Source organism: Ursus arctos, unplaced genomic scaffold, assembly GCF_023065955.2.
Source record: "Ursus arctos isolate Adak ecotype North America unplaced genomic scaffold, UrsArc2.0 scaffold_14, whole genome shotgun sequence".
Classification (NCBI taxonomy): Eukaryota; Metazoa; Chordata; class Mammalia; order Carnivora; family Ursidae; genus Ursus; species Ursus arctos.
Window position 1 is genome coordinate 50,349,661 of NW_026622808.1, and position 20,937 is coordinate 50,370,597.

Below are 20,937 nucleotides of genomic sequence, written 5' to 3' on the forward strand. Positions count from 1 at the left end.
ACGTAGTCATTAAAAATGGCCTTCAGTCAGGCTGTGAGGGTTTCAGATTAGAACTGCTGGACCACTTTCTTGTAACTTTGTATCCCAGTGCTTCAGAAGAAGATCTATTGTGTTCAGCAGCTGAAAGCTTCCAAACAGAGTATGTAATTGTGCTTCCCATTGACGCCTGTTGACTCTTCCTTCCTAATTAATTAAATTTTGTCAGATTGTACTTCGGAAGGCCTTTCTTACTGATATTTTTTCATTTTGTCACTCACCTATCCATTCTTCCTTCCTTCCTTCCTTCTTTCCATCCATCCAGCCAGCCAGCCAGCAAATATTTATCGAGCATTTACTATATGCCAGTCACTGAGAATAAAGTAAATACAAAGGACCCTGCCTTTATCAAGGACAAAAGACAAACAAATAAAATGATTATAAGTTGAATTAAATACTGTGAAAGAAAGAAGCAAACTTTTGCTTGGACAGCAAACAACCAGAAGTGGGTGTTTTCCTTTAGGTAGGGAGGGCAGGGAAGATCTCTGTGAGGGAAACATGTCAAACCTGTAAAGCCCTCCTCTGAAAGATGAGAGCAGCCAGCCATGGAAGAGTCTGGAAGAGGGACAGGAGGGCCCCTGGCGGTGTCCTCTCAGCCCAGTCTTAGGATAGGCGTGTGTTTAGGAGTTTGGGTTTCTTTGGCGTGAGCCCCTTGCTTCTTCACTTTCGTCTTGCACACAGCGCCTAGAAAGCGCCTCTTACGTGCTGGGCCAATCAGTCAGTGTTTGTGTTTCTGGGCCTTTCAGTGCATCTGACTTTTCCCAGAATGGAGCATAATGATATGTGGGGAGAAGAGGGGGTGTATTTGTTACTCTTGAGAGTATTTCTTGAGTTTCATAGTCACGTTCATGGTACTCTTTAATTACCTCATAATAAGGCTTTCACTGAACAGTCAAAGCATATCCATAGTCATTCCAAGTGGATGCTTGAAAGGATTAAACTGTACAAGTGGAGACTTCTTTATTCAAGAAATAAAGAGCACTTATCTTCTGGAGTATTTTCCTGCCTCTCTTAGATGATTTACATAGAATATATTTAATTGTATATAGTATAATACATATATATTAGGGGTTCCTAGGCCTGACTTCACGTTAGACTTTTATGAGAATCTTTTAAAAAAACACAGAATTCCAAACTATTCTCCTGGAGAGTCTCATTCAGTCATTTGTTCGGGGCAAGTGCCTCTACATTAAATCCTCCTGAGTTGACTTTAAGGGAGTAGGGTGGGGAGAAGAGTCCGCAGTTGCTTCTGATAGGAGGACAGGCTTGGGAACTGTTGGCTGGCATCAGAGTGAAACATTTGAAAAGTGGTTAGATGCTTCCCAAATTGGCTGTGGGAGGTAGTTCATGCATCAGTATAGTGCCCGGCACATAATCAGCCCTCAACTGTGAACTGTCATTAGGCCAGTGAGCAGAAGTGCGAGTTTACTGAAAAGAGCAATGACTGTCAAAAGAAAAGATGGAAGAAAATGGTGCACTTTGGGGGGCATTAAAACATTTGATATCCAAATAAAATGAGAAATCGGACTGTGGTACTGGTTCTACTTTTCTTCAGCTGAGTTTTGGACAGGATTACAAGTAAAACCTCTTATCTCTTCTCTCACCCATTCAACATAGTGATTGAATTTTTCCTTCCAAAAAGATTCCGAGGCCCAAATTTAGCATCCAAAGGAAAAGTTGGCTGTCACTTGGGTGGTTGATAATTTTAAGTTCCATTTTAGTTAAGGTCATCCTTGGAAAGGTCAGTAAGAATTCTGATGACTCTCATTGATTTGCTGGGATTTGGGGGCAAGCAGTAGTAATTAAGATCTGAAATGCATTGGAATACAGGTAACATTTTTAGTCCGCATTCAGTGTTTTATTTTTTAAATATTATTTTTCCGTTTCCTCCACGTGCATTTGAAATTTCGTGTTTAAATTTAGGGCATCGATAGATAGATGTGTGTGTGTGTGTGTGTGTGTGTGTGTGTGTGTATGTACACATATATATGTGTGTGTATATATATATGCATATACATATGTATATGCACTTAGGATACTCATCTGGGTAATACAGATGTGTACAAGAGAGTTACTTTCATGTTATAGATTAATTCATTTTAAAGATATTTATTGAACATGGACTACCAACAGTTTATTCCGCTAGGTTCTAGGGACACGGTGGTGAACCAAGCAGACATGGTTCCAGCTGCTCCGAGACAATTGTTGAATAACTGGGTGACTGCTGGAGGACTGGTATTTCATTTATTTTTAAATTTTTAGTTGACGTTTAGTTGACATACAATATTATATTAGTTTCAGATGTACACCATAGTGAATTGACAAATACATTACATAGTGCTTACCATGGTAAGTGTAGTTACTGTCTGTCACTGCACAAAGTTATTATAATATTATTGACTATATTCCCCATGCTGCATTTTCTGTATCCATGCCTCATTCATTTTATAACTGGAAGTTTAATCCCCTTCATCTGTTTCGCCTATCCTCCCACCCACCCCGCCTCTGGCAACCACCAGTTTGTTTTCTTGTCTTCATGAGTCAGTTTCTTTGTGTTTGTTCATTTGTCTTTTAGATCCCATATGTAAGTGAAATTATATGGTATTTGTCTTTCTCTGACTTATTTCACTTAGCATAATACCCTCTAGGTCCATCCATATTGTCACAAATGGCAAGATTTCATTATTTTTTGAGCCTGAGTAATATTCCATTCCATACACACACACACACACACACACACACACACACACACACACCCTCATCATCTTTATCCATTCATCTTTCATTGGACACTTAGGGTTTCATATCTTACCTATTGTAAATAATGCTGCAGTAAACATAGGGATACATGTATCTCCTTGATTTACTGTTTTTGTTTTCTTCAGGTAGATACCCAGAGGTGGAATTACGGATCATATGGTTGTCCTGTTTTTAAGTTTTTGAGGAACCTCCATACTGTTTTCCATAGTGGCTGCACTGATTTACATTCCCACCAATGGCGCGTGAGGGTACCCCCCTTTATTTTCCCACATCCTTGCCAGTACTTGTCATTTCTTGTCTTTTCGATACTAGCCATTCTGACAGGTGTGAGGTGGTATCTCATTGTGGTTTTGACTTGCATTTCCCTGATGATGAGTGACATTGAGCATCTTTTCATGTGTCTGTTGGTTATCTGTATGTCTTCTTTGGAAAAATGTTTATTTGGGTCCTCTGCCCATTTTTTAAATTAGATTTTTATTTATTTATTTTTGGTGTTGAGCAGACCGGTATTTTAGTATTAGGGAAATGTATGCAATGTTTCATGAATTTTGTAGATGGTGGCATATACGCACATTTCAGTCAAGCTTTACTCCATGGGCTGGTGGGTATTCCATTGCTGCGGCCAAGAAGATTTTCCAAGAACACTGGTATAATATAGATCTTTCTGAAGTACCATGAACATTTGAACACATTCTCCTTAAAAGTAATTTTATTTAAATATTTATGTAAACAGTCAATGGACAGCCTTCTTGGGGTGGTGGATTATCTGGGATGAAAGGTCAGGCGATGTCATTGACTGAACATGCCAGGGGAGCATTTGGCACCTATTTGTGTCCCTGCTGGAATGGCTGGAATTGATACCATTGGTTTCATGGTCAACACTTGAGAGCCCATGGAGGGTGCAGATTTTCCCTATGTGTAAGCACGTAATAAATCAGGGTTTCAGTTGTAAAACTTACCCGGTAACTTGTAACTTAATGCAATTTCAAATAGTGCCCAAAGTGAGAGAGAGTCAGTTCAGTCTTTTAAAAGATAATCCCTTAAAGGTCCTGATATAGTCATTTCCTACCCCTTCTTCCTTTGCTGTCTCTGTGGGGTTTTTCTTTTTTTTTTTTTTCCACTCTGCCCTATTTCCCTTGGTTCTCTAGATCAGTCAGTGTGAATCAAGGATAACAGCCCTAACCACAGTCATAACCATAAGAGCTGTTTTTTTAATTGAGAGCTCACTATATGGCAGAGACTATGCCAAACACATCACTGTATGATCTCCTTGAGTTCTAACAGTAACATATGGGATAGGCACTTACCGTTTCCCTTCCTCAGGTGAAGAATCTGGGGCACAGAAAGTTTGGTAAATTTGCACAAGGTCACAGAATTAGGAAGTGGTGGAATTTTAGCCTGGATAAGTTGACAGCAGAACCTGTGTTCTTTATCTTTATGTGATTTCGTGACAGACACAGGAGAAGAGAGGTTGGGTAGGTTAGTAAGGGGAATAGTGTGGCATGCTAGCCATCTCTTTACCCCTCTACCCAGCACAATACCTGGTGGGTAGGAAGTGCTCAGTAACTATAGTTAATGAAAACAATTATTGCCTTAGGGACCTGTATTCCCTACCTTACTCCTAGTCTTTCTATTTATTGGTCTTTAGTTTTGCCGGTATTCCGCACTTCTCTTCACCCTTAGTACCCTCGGTGCTCCCCACCCCCCATAAACTGTCATTACCTCCTACCAGGACTGTTGCAGTAGCCAATCTTGGCTCCCCTTTAGCTGAGTCTCAAAATAGCAGCTAGAGGGAACTTTCTAAAAACTCAAATCTGAGCCCTTTGTTTTCCTGCATACAGCCTCTCAGTGGTTTTCTGTTCACCTTCAATCAAAATCACCTCCTTCTTCCTGGCCTACCAGATCCTGTGTGGTCTGGCCCTGGTCACTGCTTTGGTCTCAAGGACACCACCCTTTTCCCTCCTTCTCTGTCCTCCAGCCATAGTGGATCATTCTTCTAGTTCACACCTCAGGATTCTTGCATGTATATGTTGTTACCACTGCTCAGAATACTCTTCTTCCATGTCCTCCTTCCCCCCAATCAGTGCCCCCCACTCAGGATCTCAGTGTAGAGGTCCCTGCCTGAGAGAAGTCTTTTCTGACCCTTTCATTTTAAAACTTTCTAGCTCCCTGTAGCAGTTATTACTTGTATCATTATCTGTTTGCATGGTTATTTAATGTGTGTGTCCCACTAGTCCATAAACTCCAAGAGTTTATCAATGCCTGGGACATAGTAGGTGTCCCATAAATATTTATTTAAAAGAATGAATGAATGAACAAGTGAGCAAGGACTAAAAAGACTAAATAGCTTGCCTGAGGCTCCTGGCTGGAGATTTCCTATTATTAAAGGGAAGTTAAGACAAAGATAATTTCATTACATTATGGAATTCAAGTTTGATTATGGGTTGTCAAGACTGCATTGTTTTCCAGTCATTTACTTTGGAGATAAACTCTTAGGCACAGAGAGGTGAAGTCACTTGTCCTGGGCACACAGCTAGCCCATGTGACATATCTTTGTTCTGGCCTTTGAATGATGTGTAAAGAGAAACATACATATGTTCATAACTCTACAGGACATCTTTGGCGTGCTGAGTCTGTAGGAGCGCCATCAATATTTGATAATATTGATGTTGTCGTGTTGGAATTTTCAAGTGTTGTTGGAGAACATGTGTTGTTATTTCTTTTTTCTTGTACACCAGTGTGTCCAGAATTAATTGGGTGACAGTCTAAGAATACACAGCTATACGGCCTAAAGATGTGTATGTCCTAAAAGATAGTGCTGCAGTTAGAAGCAGCTTGCATTTGGCTCCCAGCAGGGCAGGGCAGGGACAGCCCTCATATTCTTGGGGTCCAAGAGTGAGGAATGCTATCTGGCTCTCCAGGCTGCCAGCAGGAGAGCGTGTCCAATTATCAGCTGCAGTTCCAAAAATGTCTGAGATTGCCCAAACTGAGAGGGGACACAAGCAATCCCACAGCCCTCCTAGATCCTGGGACTGTATTAAGTGTTAAAAATTCACCGGGATGTGAAATTACCTCCCTTTCAAGTTCTCTCCTAACGTGCAGCCGCTGCAAGCCTCCGCCGGCACCTGCGCCCCGGGAGGCGAGGTGAGCATCCTGAGGTGCTGGCCCGGCTGCTGGGGTGAGCTGCTGGCCCGCCGGGTCCCTGCCTCGCCCCCCGTGCAGTGTGAGGCGGCGGTTTGGTCCTGCAGGTACAGTAGGTACTGGATGAAACAGGTCTGCTGTTGCAGACAGACACCAGGCACCGTTCTAGCACGAGCTGTGTTTGGATTGGCGTTTCCAGGGCCTTATCAGGAGCCACCCCTAGTGACACAGCCAGTGCCAGAACTAACTTTGACTTTCACTCTTCGCCAAGGGCTTGCAGAACACCTTAAAGGAAAAAAGATGGAGGCGCTTAGAGTTCAGATGTTCATGCCTTGCTCCTTTGAAAGCTTGTATCTGTAAGTGAAGTTTTATTCTGGAAATAATCGCGGTACCACTTAACAGGAGCGATTTTTTTTTTCTTTTCTTTTACTTTTTTTTTTTTTTTTTTTAAAGGGGGAGGATAGAGAACGGGAAGGTTATTGGGAATTAAAAATACTGGAACTGTTACTTTGTGACTGTGGCTTTAATCAGCTTCAGCTGTAGCCTCTAGTATGTGGCTATGACAAGGATAACAACTAATTTGTCGGGGGGGGGATCAAAATGCTGGCCCGTTAGCTTTGTCTTCTTGCTTAAAATGGAATGTCAGTCTTAAATTAATAATGCCAAAAAAAATGACTGCTTGAAAAATCTGAGAACAGAGCTTGATTTATGATTATGGGGTAGATTGCAGCTCAGCTTTGTCATGAATAAAAAAGGATTTTCTTCAGAAAAACGAGTGTGCTTAGCAGTAACATTAGTCAAAATTGTCCTATTGCAAATTATTTGAATTTTTTGCTTTCTCTTTCTCCCTCTTTTTTTTTTTTTTTATACCTGATGGTGGAATAGTAGCAGTTGTATTTATAAACATCTCATTTGCATTTCTGTATATTGATTTTTTTTTTCTCTTTGAGAGGAAAACAAAAGTTCCAAGCATCAGAATCAACTGCCTGGCATATCAATGTAGAACAAGTTTGAGATGGGCAATTTCAAAGAAATACTAAAAAAGAGAAAGACTAAGTTGATGATAGTCTCCCCCCTCCCCCCCCTTAACATTTACTTTCAGTGTTAGGTGATAAGATTTGGAAACAATACTAAAAGCTGTATCCCTCAGTGAATAGGCATTCAAGCAAATCAACTTATGCAAAAGCCACCTCTGGGGCTTAATAATTATTTACTGAACGTTCCTGGGTCATGAGAGAGGTTCTGATTAAGTCAGAAAAGCATTATGTTCAGCAGCTTGTGAAGGTGTGTTTAAAGACGGCGAGAATAATGGAAAAATACTACATGTAGCAGAACTATTTTTAGAATTTGATTCTTAAAAAATAAATGATCAGAGATTGAAGTATGGTTGAAGTTCACAGTGTTCAGTAGGTACATCTTTAGAAGTTCTCGGAGTAGCTTTTTAGAATGATTTCTAATTTCTTGCACTTTTTTGGCTGTATTGAGTTTGTTTTCATTGATACTGTTTTCATTCTATAGGTCATTAAAACAGTTTAATGACTTATTTCTCTGAAATGATAGAGCATTTATGAACACAGTTTATGTATTTTAATTATGTATTCAAAATGTCATTATCCTAGAAACGTTATAAATTTGTGCTTTGCAAATCAGATAATAGTTAAGGAAATGATGGGTGCTCTGTGTGATTCATACCCAAGAATGTACTCTGTAACTTACTAATTTTTTAAATATTAATTTTATGCAAATTAGTGGATGGCACGAATGGATAAAACATGCCATTCTGATGCAGCCTAAGGACAGTGATGATATCACCCTTGAATTTACACCAAAGTTAATTCTTAATTCGAACTACTTTTGCTGAGTTGATTTAGAATTTCTTTTTCTGGTTAAAGAAAATACTTCCCCTTCCTCTGAACAACACTGAGAAAACCCTTCAGTGATTCTTCTTTATTCTAAAAGTCCGTTTTTGTGAGAGGGTTGAGAGAGGAATCTTAAAGCCTAATTGATACTGCTAAATCTTAAGGCATTGCAGTAGCTATGAAATAGGCATTATTTGGAAAGAGTAACCATAGGAGCATGCTTCCCTTCTAGACTCTCAGAAGGAAATTCTTAGCACACATCTTTGACAAAACTGTTCACTAAACTGTTGTCTGTTAGTTTCTTTGTGCCTGTTCTTTTAGGGACGGCACACACCATGAATTAATTGTTTCTTTTGTATTTTCCTCTAGGAAAGCAGAGGAACACCATAGCAGAAGGCAACATTCTAAGAGTTTTGGCTTCCTAGAAAATAACTTGTCAGTTTTCACTAGTTTTGAGATATTAAGAAGATGCTTAGGAAGTACCAAATCAAGAGTTAAAACATAGTGTAGTATAACTTCCACTTATTGTCCATGGTGTGCCGGCCACCAGTCTAAGTATCTTACCTGTGCTAACACATTGAATTCTCATACTTGCTCTATGACAGAGGTGCTTTTTTCGACTTCCATTTTGCAGATGAGAAAATTGAGGTTTGGGCAGGTGAAAAATCCTGCCCCTGTCATATAACCGAGAAATGATAGAGCCAGGCTTTCAACCTTAGGTATTCTGGCTCCAGGACTTAGCTCGTCTTTGCTATTATGTTCTGTGGATTTTCATTTAAGATACCGAATGAAGTGATGTGTCTTCCTCTACCTTTTTATTGAGTGGGCTTCTCCAATACACACATTTCTGAATTACTCCGTTACTCATTTGAACTTTTGGGGGGGGGTGTGCACAATTAGTCCAGTGCCACAGTATTTGTCTATCAAATATATTTCCTTATATCCAGTTCACTATGGATTATAATTATGAGGCAACTATTTGGGGCAAAAGATCTACTAAACATTTACATTGATTATAAAATCCATTCTGAATTGAGAAATCTTAAAATGTAGAGGGAAAGTTTGTCTTAGAAGTAAGGAAATATACTAGATCTCTAGAGCCCAGAGCTCTTTGGGAAAATGTATTCTCTGTCACTGGATGATTCAAGCAAATGGTTTGATGAAAGGTCTTCCAACACTAAGATTCTAATATCTGATTTTAATAGAGGTGGGGGATTTTTTAGGGTAGAGACACCAAATTTATTCATTGAACAGGTATTTATTTGAGCCTACTAGGTGCCAAGTAGTCCTCTGGGTGCTGGGAAATCTATATGTGAATAAAACATTAAAAAATCCTGTCCTCGTGGAGACCAGGTCATGAAGGACTATGCACATTTCAGCTCCATTCTTAAGTCTGGGCCTCATCCTTACAGTCCAGAGTGGCTGCTGGACCTCCAGCGATTACAGCCAAAGTCCAGGAGATATGATGGCAGAACTTAGACATGAAACTCACCTAGCTCCTGGAAATCCGGGAAATGTTGTGAGTAGCAGTGTACCAGCTAAAATGAGAAAATAGGAAAATAAGTATTGAATTGTTTGAGTTGTAGATTTTAGGCTGAAATTTTATTTTATTTTTCAGAATGACTGATATTTTCTAAAATGTCACAAAAACCAACTGTGGTATCCCAGGGCACATCAAACTGGCTTAATCAAAAATGGAGATTGACTGGTCTTTGCAAGTCAGTATCCAATGCTCAGGGTCTTCAGGGCTTCCAGGATCATTTGATGCAGATGCTCAATGTCATCCACACGCTGGCTCCCTCTTGTTCTCCATCCTCTGTTTCTTCTTTTTTACATCACTGTTTCACCTAGTTTGGCTTCCTTTTTAGTTGGCCCAGGAAATTGCAGACTTACATCCCACCATCTTTCCAAATCTTTGCACAAGGAGAGTTCTTTTACCGCAGTAGTTGTAGTCAAAGGCATGGGGCTGCCTCTTAGTGGGCCATCTTGGAGGACAAACCCGTTCGGTGGATATGCTGATTGGCTAATCCTGGGTTGTGTTTCTATGTCTGTAGTTAGTAGCACTTCATAACCTCATGAGCTGAAAGCGAGGAGCCTGGTCCTTCCAGGTGAAATCAGGATACTTTACCAAAGAACTGGGGCAGGATGCTAGGCCTCCCCTGAGGCCATCATTTGTGCTTTCGTTTTGATTTCCACACAGTTTTGCAACCTTTGCATCTAGGTAGCTATGTATTAGACATGCATCCAGAAAGTTCTTCATTTTGAAACATTGTAGGTATAGCATCATGTCACGTCATATAAATTATTTGCGCCTTATTGGGGATGAGATTTTCAGATCATTTTAAAACATGGCAGCTAGGTGTGAATGGGATTCCATAGTTGGACAGAGTAAGCAAGAATTCTAGAATGTGGTCTAGCGGAAGGAAGCTTGATATGAAAGACAGAAAGCTCCAGTGTGGGGCACGTTAACTCTAGCGGCTTTGTAACCTTTTGATGGCCTGCCTCTCAAAGGCACTTTCCTGAAGGGAATTGAGTGTTAAGATTATGCCAGCCCATAGTGGCATCTATGGAAAATGGAGAACATTTGTGGTCATAAAGTGAGGAAATGGCATCCTCTTATCATTCGACTTCATCTTTTAGTAAGAGTTGACATTCTCCTTAGAGTGTATAGAAGTGAGAAACTCTGGGAGTGGGGAAAACAACCAACTGAAAAAAAAAATCTGATGAGAAAATTGCCTGAAAGAACCTTGGTCATATATTACAGAGGTCTCTTGAACATTTTGGTTATCCTTCCTAAATTTTTTCAAACTCTCTCAACATATTTTTGTTTTATTTATAAATTATAAGCATGTTTATAATGTTTATATATTATACATAATATTATATTATAATTACATTATACAACATGTACAACAATAGAAAATAAAAATGATGGATAAAATATATGTAAAGAAATGTTCTAATCTTTTCTTCCTGAGCCCCACAATATCATTTTTTAAACCCTCTTTTGAAGAATGTTGATATACTGGGAGTTTTATCAGGATTCTCTTTAATTTTGATCTAATCAGCTACTGCGATTATTCTTACTGATACCTGCTGGAGGTCCAGCTTCAAGAACATTAATCCTGAATAGATTCAGAGAGTCTCCAGCTTTTACCAACGAATTAGGGTTTTCGTGTTGAAAAGTAAATATTTCAGATTTTAACTTATATGTGATTAGTGGTGATTCTTTTAGAATATTTTCCTCCTTTTGTACAATGAAAGGTACAGAGCTTCAAAGCACAGGAGTGCTGTCTGTCTACTTAGGACACCATGATCTCCCTCATGTCTAGCAGAACCTGGTCTTTGGGCAGCATCCAAATATTTGGTGAAGGAAAGGAGAGGAGAAAGACAAGCTGTACTTTGCAGTCCTTTTTGTTTTCTCTGTGCCAGAAACCTGTAGCATGTATTGTCTGAGCTGGTAATGTTACCAGAAAAATGTTGGCAGGTTTTCTTTTTTTTTTTCTTGACCACTAAAACCCAGAGTTGATGATGACAGAAGTCCAGAAGATCTCAGTTTTTGAAGCTGAACTGTGAAATATGGTACTCTCAGATGCACATGGGTTACAGCCTTAGGAGTTTTAAAATATAAGTAACAATATCTTTTCTAACAGGTGCTTGGTTCTACCATATGTGCTGAAAAGGTCATCCTTACGTTTCCAAAGTGATTACTTGAGAAGGAATGGGAAGGTTAAGATAATGGAAAGGCTGATCATTCTGAAGTATTAAATACCCAGACTGTCATTTAAAAAGATAAATCCATTGACCAACTCTTGGAGGCACTCACAGAAAATTCTTAGTAATTTCTTTTTGCTGACAGAACAAACTGATTTGGGGGGCGGTTTCTATAAATTCAGCCTTTTGGTTCCTTTTTCTTAGGATAGCGTAGTTGGGTTGTAACCATAAAATTGGCACCTCTGGACAGATGTTTTTATTTGTTTGGTTTGATAGCCCATTTGGAAGGAGTGAGTAGTCCCCATTTCATTCCAGTCCACATGTTGAAATCAGTGTAATAAAGACTTCAGAGCTCTTGGCAAGCTTGCTGGAGGTGGGGAGTGGAATGAATTTCCTCAGATGTGGAAGAAAGTGTTCTCGTCTAAAAATCAGAGATGTGAGTTTCAGTCCGTACTAAACTCCTTAGGTATTTTACTGTTAGTTTCTGAACATGGTCAGGTATCAGAGTCAGCTGCAGAATTTTTGTAGACATATTGATTCCTGAGCTTCACCTTACCTGAATTCAGAATTTCCAGGGATGGAGACTGGAACGGCATTCTCAGTTAATTTTGTGGCAGCCACTCTCGCATTTGGAAAGTCCTGTGCTTTAACGTGTCTTTGACCTGGCTTTCTCACCTGTGTGCCGTCCTGTGTCTCCACTGCGTATTTGAACCTCAGCCATCGTGCTTTCCTGGACATAATTACATCATACTCCAGTGCAGGCAAATGCTAGGCTTTGAGCTCTATCAACTTAATGATTATAATGAAGATTAATTTTCCCTGGAGAAAAATGCTAGGATTTTTACTTTCTATCTCATGAGAGAATTGCAGGATAAATAATCTCCCTCCACTCCTGTAAAATTTTGTCCTGTTCTCTGAATTAAATAGGGATTCCCTAAATCTTAAGAGACTGATCTGCTGTCATCCACACTTGCATATGGGCTTATACAAAATTGCTTCTTTGCATCAAAAAAGAACTAGCAAGTTCATGGCTTACTATTTCTTCTACTATGAATTTTTGAACTCTGCTCCAGTTTACTGGACTATGTTCCAGTCTTGCTAATTTTGTTTACATCTATCATAGAGTTTAATCCTCATCACAATGTTGACAGGCAGATGAAGATGTGTTAAAAAGTCTTTATATATAAAGAAAACTGAAGTTCAGCGGGGTTGACAGACTTGGCCACAGTCACAGGTTAGTAAGTGGCAGAGCTGGACTCTGCCTGAGGAGTTGAAGAGAGGAAACACAGGAAAAAGTGTGTCATCTCCTTCAGCCTAGAGACTGCATTTCAACTGGCATCCGGCCTTGGATGACCATGATATGGAGAGCAGACTGAACCATAAGGTCCATTAAAGGGATATTGGCATCACTGTCAAAGATGAGGGGTGGCTGGGCCGATGTCATCTGGGCTTCACGGAATTTCTGATATATTTAAGAGGTTAATGAAAGCAACAGAATTGACTGAATTCAGAAATATACGAGATATTTTGGCGCCCATGTCCACATGCCTGCACCATGCCAGAGAAGGGGGAGGCTTTGAAGGTTCAAATACAAATTCACCCATGGAGGTGGGAACTCAGGTCGCATGTGTGGCTGCCTGGTGTCATCTAACAGCGGCTGTGTTGCGGACTTGAACGTAGGTAGCATGAGCGCCCTCAGTCACAGCAGTGCATTAGGGAGGCGGGGTTTGGAGGGGATCAGAGAGGTTGAATGGCTCATTAAGGATAGGCTGCTCAGCAGTGATGGCGCTAGAACTTGGGTCCAGTTGACGGCCCTCCTCCTTGAATCCTGTTTGAGAAATTCGAAGCTCTCGGGAAGCTGTGTGTTAGGCTTCAGCGCTTCAGGGAAAGGCTGGTAACGGTGTTTGCCTTTCCTTCGTTTGGCTTTAAAAGGGTGATTTCTTACAGTGAGAGATAATACCTTCCCATGTGGAACTATTTAAGAGTCAGATAATCTGGATAACTGACTTAGTTTTGGAGCATCTCAGAAAAATGTGACCGTGGCTTTGAACTGTGTGAGATTAAAAGCCAGGTATCCCCAGCACCTGGCACAGAGGGAACACTCCCTGAGTAGCTGTTGAATAAATACCCGTTACATAATCTGATTAAAAGGAATCAGACTCCCAGAATTAGGATTACCTGATGCAGATTGAGCTCCATGGGCCCCGGATGAGTTCGGTTAGCTTTTAAAATTAAATTCATCTGGACGACTCTCCTTGCTTATCTTTAATGATGAAAGCATCAGATCCTCATTTTAAACATACGCTTTTGTAGCCACACGTAACGTGCTCACATAAACCGCGACTTCGAGTTTAAAACCTCATGCTCCTTTGTCCTGCTCGCATTTTGAAGGGTAGGTATCTTCATTTTTGTCTATAATTGCAGATTCAATTATTTCTAAGAGACAAGGGTCTTTAAAAAAAATGTCAAGTAAAGCTGAGGATCTGGGAGTCATTTTAACAATGTGGAAAGACCCTGCAGGGAGTGTGGTGTGTGCACTGAAGTGACTGCAGTCTTCCTTTTGCATTTTTTTTAGAAGATTTATTAAAATAATTTCAATTAGCCGAGCTCTGCTACATTTTCGTTATTGGAGTTTCAATTTATTTATATGAGTATCCTGGATAAATATGCATATTTTTTTCTGATAGGCTATCTCAGCAAATTCTTTAAATGATATCGTTGTGAACTTAAAGTCTGAAGCCTTAGTATGGTTGATAACTGGTAATTTTAATTTAAGATGTCTCAAGAATGCTTTACTGTTAATTGAAAGGATTTTTCCCCCAGTATCACAGCCAATGGCTTGTCTTGAGCAGCTAATTAGTGCGATTATTCCACAGCTGCATTTGCTACGGCACAAAGGTTTGCTCCTGTTTTTATCAAAAGGATCAGTCTCTCTGGGAATGTTTTAACCTGACAGGCTTTGAATAGTAAGACCGGTTATTTATTTATTTATTTTTTAAGAGCTACCCTCCACCACCAACCCCCCCCCCCCCCTCCCGGCCACCACCACTTCCTTTCTTCGTTCAAGAAGCTACGTTTGAGCTCTGAACACACACTGAAAAGTGGGAAAATACATTTGCTTTGCTTTTTTATGCTCCTTTCGTAGAGCCTTACCTGGTGAATAGATTATTTTGAGTAACGTCTAGGTGTTCTCACTGTGTGGATGAGTGCCTGATATTAAAATCATAAGCAAGGTATTCACATTGTTCAAATCTGTGCACGTCTGTAGGAAACTGTAAAGGACAGAGGGTTTGAATCTTCTGGAATGCTGAAGATATCCACGAGAGCCCCTGCATACTCTCAGCCCTTTCCCTTCCGACTGTCAAAATGCAGTCTCTGATGGACGCTGTCTCTTTTTCTCCAGGCAAAGGGCGACTTTGATTACCAAGTCGTTCCTTCATATTCGTAAATTAGTTCATTGTCTTCATGTTCTTAAATTAGAGGCATATATTCTGCCATTGGAAAAAAGATTTTGGCTTTATTATAATTTAGGAGGGAAAAACTAAAAAAAAAGAAAAGAAGAAGAAAGAAAGAAAGAAAGAAAGAAAGAAAGAAAGAAATCAACCCCTAATTCTACTCTCCATCTGACAGCTAAGATCACCTTGATATAGTCCCTACTAGGCATGTGTTTTTGTGTCCATTCATATACACACACTTTACTTATTTTAAATTAAAACATAAATACACTTTTGATTGCTACTTTTTATTTTATTCTTATTATACACTTTTCTCACTTTGCTCTGCAGTTGTGCAATTTTTTTAAAAAAAGTAGTATGTTATCAAATTCATGTAGTACAACTTACTTTTTTAAAACCCGCTTAAATCTTTTAAATAGCTTTGTTTTTTCTGCAGTTTTATTGAAGCATAATTGACAAAAGTTGTATATATTTAAGATGTATAACGTGATGATTTGATATATGTACACATTGTGAAATGATTCCATCAAGCTAATTAACACATCCAGCATGTAGTTGCTATTTCTTTTCTTTTCTTTTTTCTGCTATGAGAACACTTAAGATCTACTCTTGCAGCACGTTTCAAGTGTACAATAAGTATTATTACTATAGTCGCCATGACGAACATGGATCCTTAGAACCTGGTCTCATATCTAAAAATTGGTGCCTTTTGTCCAGAATCTCCCCTAATAAGTTATGTAGTCATTCTCATATTGGGAAAATTTAGGTGGTTCAGAATATTTTGCAATTTGTAAATAGCTTTGCAAAATGCTTTCCGCATTTTGAATTATGTTCTTAGGAAAACTGTCCATTGATAAAATTTCTGAGTCAGATTATCTGAACAGTATTACAGCTTTTTGATAATGTTGTTTTTCTTGTGCTTTTCTTAATACGTGTTTCTTAAAGGATTGTGCCAGCAATGGCTGAGACTAGCATTATCAGTACACTTTTTCTGGTAGTGAACATTTTTTTTTTCAGTTGGGTCATAGCTCCAATACTTTTTTTTTGCAGCTGGCTTTTCTAAGTTTATTATACTGTATAGATTTCATTCCAACCATAAATACATTTCTTCAGCATTTTGAATGGCTGCATAGTATTACATTATATGATCCCATCATAATTCCCTGAACTGATTTCCTATGGTGAGTAGTAAGTTAACTGCTGGTGTAATTTTTATCGTGTAGTTTTCTGGAACTGTGTGAGGGAGAAACACAAACATCTCCTCATCTGTTTGTTTTGTTACCTGCAGAGTTTGAAGGCTCCTGACTTTAAGGAGTTCATAAGGACGGCCAATGGCTTAAAGGCTTTATTTTGTCTTTTGTTGGAAGGTAAAGACAATACTGGGGTTTATACTCAAGGAAGGAAGCTAAATCTTCACATATTTCCCTTGATGAGTGACTTCCTCAAGAGTGAATATTTTCTCAGATGTTACTTTTTTTTTCGGATTCCAGGTACTAAGGCTTTGCTCTGTTTGCCCTAAGCAGAGATTTTTTTTTTTTAAAGAAAACCATATTGCTGGAAATAAATAAACAGCGAAAAATTCTCGCTAATAATAATAGCAACGACACACCTTGACTGAGACAGTATTACATGGCACCCATCATCCTAGGCGATTTATGTGCCTTATTTTATGTATTATTGTATTTAATCCTCACAAAATGCCAAAGAGGTAGGGCCATGCAATATAAGGAATGTAACAGAAGTTTTTAAACCCCCTGTCTTTGATAAATGAGTAAATGTGTAAAAAACTATTCTTATCCCTCTTTTCCGGATAAGGTAACCGAGGCGGAGGGAGGCGGAGTGACTTGTTGATGCTGCAGAGCTGGCAAGACAAGCAGTCGCAACCCATCTTTAGGAAAATTAGCAAGTCTTTTCTTTCTGACTTGGGACTAGTGTTTAAGCTTTCTGTGTAATTTTGGATAGAGCGAGCACTGCAACCATTAGAAGTAGGCCGCACGGGGAGCTCGCAGACGCGTGTGGGAGAGAGCTTGCCAGGATGAATCAGGAGAAAAGACGGTACAGAGAAAACCAGACGGAGAATCGCGTCGTCCAACCAGCGCGTCCTCTGCCCCCTTGCTGAAGCCTGACGTCGAGCCCCGTGTTAACATTCTGGTCCAAATGCTTCTTTCAGGCGTGGTTTTTCTTTCCCATACCCTCGCAGGATTTCCCCATGACAAAGTTCACCTTTTCTTCAAATTATTCCTCGTTTGTAAACATCTTCGGCATCTTCAAGGAATTTAGATAACGTGTGGGAGGAGTTATTTGGTTAGATTCCATTATGAAAAAGCAAATCAAGCAATTTATTTTTAGATGTGGAAATCTGGGTGCCATTAAGACGCATTGCTTCTTGGCACTTCATATGGCGGCGCTATATTTGGTGGTGATGAGTAGTATGTGGTATAAAATGTTAAAAAAAAAAAATTAAGCCGCATGATAAAAATGCCCAGCTGCAATCAAGCTGACTTATTTTAATTCAACTCCTAATGACTTAAATCCTGTCACCTCTTGATTTTCAATTAAGTGGAGTACCGTTCTGTGCCTTGATTATATTCGCACAGGATCATTTCATAGTTCGGTGCAATTTAGGATACCCCCCCAAAATGCAAACGAAAGGTCTCATTAGGAAACTAAATGTTGTGCTTTTTTTTTTTTTTTTTTTTTTTTTTGGTTTTCCCACAGCAGTTCCGAGGAGCATCCTGGGGCCTCCAAGCCTCCGATAAGCTCCTCCAGTATGACATCACGCATCTTGCTACGCCAGCAACTCATGCGTGAGCAAATGCAGGAGCAGGAGCGCAGGGAGCAGCAGCAGAAGCTGCAGGCGGCCCAGTTCATGCAACAGAGAGTGCCTGTGAGTCAGACCCCAGCCATAAACGTCAGCGTGCCCACCACCCTTCCCTCTGCCACCCAGGTGCCGATGGAAGTCCTTAAGGTACGTGAGTGTCGCTCTTGTTGGTTGGGCCAAGCCCTCTTCCAGACCAACATTTTCCATTTCCTAAGTGTTTTATTGATCTGAATGTGTTTTTGGTCAGATTAACCCATCTGAATCCTATTTGTCTTGTCAATGCCAACTCTACTGATAATACATGGCTTTGCATGTTCAAAGAAGGGTGCACAGTACCTGTGAATTGAGTAGTAGCCCTCACTAAATGGGGGAAGAGTGTTGATGTTCCATGAGAAATAGCAGGTAGGAATAGGTGTCTCTTGTAATGATATCTTTCCATTTTTTCTTTGGGAAAGTTTCAAAATATACAAGTTACCTGAAATGAATCTCTTCTAATAACTTAATGTATTTCTTTTTCCCCTCCACACATTCCATGGCGATCCTTTTAATTTTCTTCTTTATTTAGTAAGTAATCTTGGCTCTAGAATCTGACTGTTTTAGAAAGTCTCTTCTGGGATAAAACTGTAGGAGAGCTTTCTTTACTTTAATAACCAGAATGTATAATCCTTTAACTAAAGTGGTCTCTTTGGGGGCTCTTTGATTTCTTGCTAGAGTAGAAACTGTAGGAGCTTGTTAGCATCATTCTATCAGGGACATAGAGCTTCCTAATTAGTGGGAAAAACTGTAACAAGTCTAAGAATAGAATTCCATCTCACACATGTGTCCTCCACATCACATTGGACATACTCCTTGTTTAAAGATAAACATTCCAACTCTTAAATATGACTGAGACAAGGAAAGCTGAAGGGAAAATAAGGGAACTTCCTTACTTAAAGGAACATTTTTTTTAACCCATTCACCTAATTGATTCATTTGAAAGAGTCCCAAGTGTTAGTGTTCATTAAACAATGCGAACTTTACACACTGGTGATTCATTGTTGGTCTTTGCATTCATTCGTGTGCTCAGAAAAAAAAACAAGAAAACACATTTCCCACTATTTAAAGTTTACAATTAAAGTAAATAGAGGGATGATGTGTTATAACTGGAAGCAATATATGATTCTTACCAGGAAGTGGGAAAGATTCTTGAAAAACAAAGTTAAAGTCAATTGTTTTTTATTTGCATAGACTCTTAAAATGTAGTGATGAAATAATGAAATTCTTTCATGAAAAAGCAAGCAGAAATTTGGTGAGCGCAAAAACAATCCAAACAGTTTAGCATAAAATTTTACTCTGATGTGATTGAAGTTCTAGATATTGCCACAATTAATGGATATTTTGTTCCCCTCCCCACCACCCCATAAAGGCAAGTTTTCTTTTGGGAATAGATTATACATTCAATCTTTCCATGCTGCTTGGGAGAAATTGACGAAAACTAAGTTTTTATGAATTTAAGATTTACAGTGTTTGGTGTTCACAGGAATCACAATTGTTTGTGTATGCCTTTTAAAGTTAGATGAATTTAAAGTTATATGAATTAAATTATAATAAAATGTGGAGAAATATGCCTATTTTATTCACTGTAATAGTCTACTTTTTAAATCTGAAGGCTACATTGTAGAAGAGATGACATGGATTTGTGCTAGTAGGGATTTGTGTCCAATTCAAAGGTAATGTTTCATATTGTATTAACGTATATTAATTGCAATCAGTATTTCTATTAAGGCAATTACATGTGATGGTACGGAAATCACCTGTATGCAAATGTGTTGAAATACCATTTCTGTATTCTCTTAAAAAGGGACATCATTCCTAAATGTTTTTATTACTTAAAATCTTATTTTGAAAATGCTTAGACTGAAAATCTGTACTATGTGGTTTGAATAATACACCCACTTTTCCTTATATGTTGCTGTGTCCTGGTAACAGTGGCTGGAGTTACAACCTTCGATTTAGGTATCACAGAAAAATGTCCAAAGTTAAAGCACAGATAAATTACTGGAAGTAGAAGTCCCAATCTAACTAAAAATGAGCAATTGGTAAATCTGCATTTCAAGTGAATGTAGTTTATCTTTATTTAAGTTGTGCATTATCATATTTCAGTACATAAAGTAGTGAAGTATGTCATAGAAGAAAAAGTATAGTTGGCATAGCAATGTGAACGGGTTTGATAGCTATTTAAACAAACGGTAGTGCCCTTAGATAAAAGACCAAATAAAAATATGGAATTTCCTATAAAATGACATTCTACGAAATTCAAATAATATTTTTGAGGAAGAGTAGTATATAACGGATGGCTCCAGATACTTAAGGACTGGGTACTTAAAAATAGTTTAAGTATTTTCAAAACCTTTTTATGTGAAAATATTATTATGAAATATTTACTATAGAAAGGTAAGTGAGAGAATTATGGTCTTTTTTTCCCCTTTTCCCTTTTATGGTTTTTAAATCATAAGCATAGTTTTGTAAAGTTAAATGATTAATAGTAAAAACAGTTAATTTGCTCAATCTTGGACTGTTTTTCTACGAATATGCATTTTCAAGGAATGAGTAATAGCAAGTATAATAATTGAGTGCATTATGATACAGATTACGTTGGACAAATATTTTTTCATAGTGTAGCCTCAGTAAATTCTTCATTTAATTTTTGAAGATTTAAATTGCTAAAACAGAACATACCTGCTTCTCAGTGGAGGTCAATGTGTACAGTCAGAGGTGGTAGCAAGGGCTGGAGAATCCTGGTTAAATCTCCCCATCTCCTACTGGTTTTCGAGAATTTGATGGAAGATCACACACAGAAACTCATTACCCACATTTTACTATCAGTGGGTTGAATGATTTTTGAAAAGCTAACTTCATGTTTTCAGGTTAATTCCTTTTTTTGGCAGAGTTAGGCTTAAAAAAATGGAGCTTTATAAAGCATGTTTAAAAATTGTTGACAGCTTCCTGTAAACTTAGGGTCCAGTCTTTGGAATTCAGATTAGAGGTTGGAAATTTGCATTACTATTTATTCCTCACATTTTCACCGTTTAGTCTGTCAGTTCGTGAAGCTTTGTAGGATTAGCTTCTTGTTTCTATAGTTATTTAATTACTTTGTGGCTTTATTCTTATT

The 20,937-nt window shown here is 38.8% G+C and overlaps 1 protein-coding gene across 17 annotated transcripts in view; it reads left to right on the plus strand.

Moving 5' to 3' along the window:
• Positions 1 to 20,937, plus strand: part of MITF (melanocyte inducing transcription factor) — a 215,584-nt gene that overhangs the window by 111,065 nt on the left and 83,582 nt on the right. For 6 of the 17 annotated variants that reach the window (XM_026501219.4, XM_048227024.2, XM_048227026.2 and 3 more), the window contains exon 2: positions 17,684 to 17,933. In XM_026501219.4, the coding sequence (XP_026357004.1) occupies positions 17,684 to 17,933 (250 nt within the window). Of the gene's footprint in view, positions 1 to 5,931; positions 6,294 to 17,683; positions 17,934 to 20,937 lie in introns of those variants that run through there. The other 11 variants (XM_048227025.2, XM_026501220.4, XM_026501222.4 and 8 more) reach the window with 8 other exon arrangements.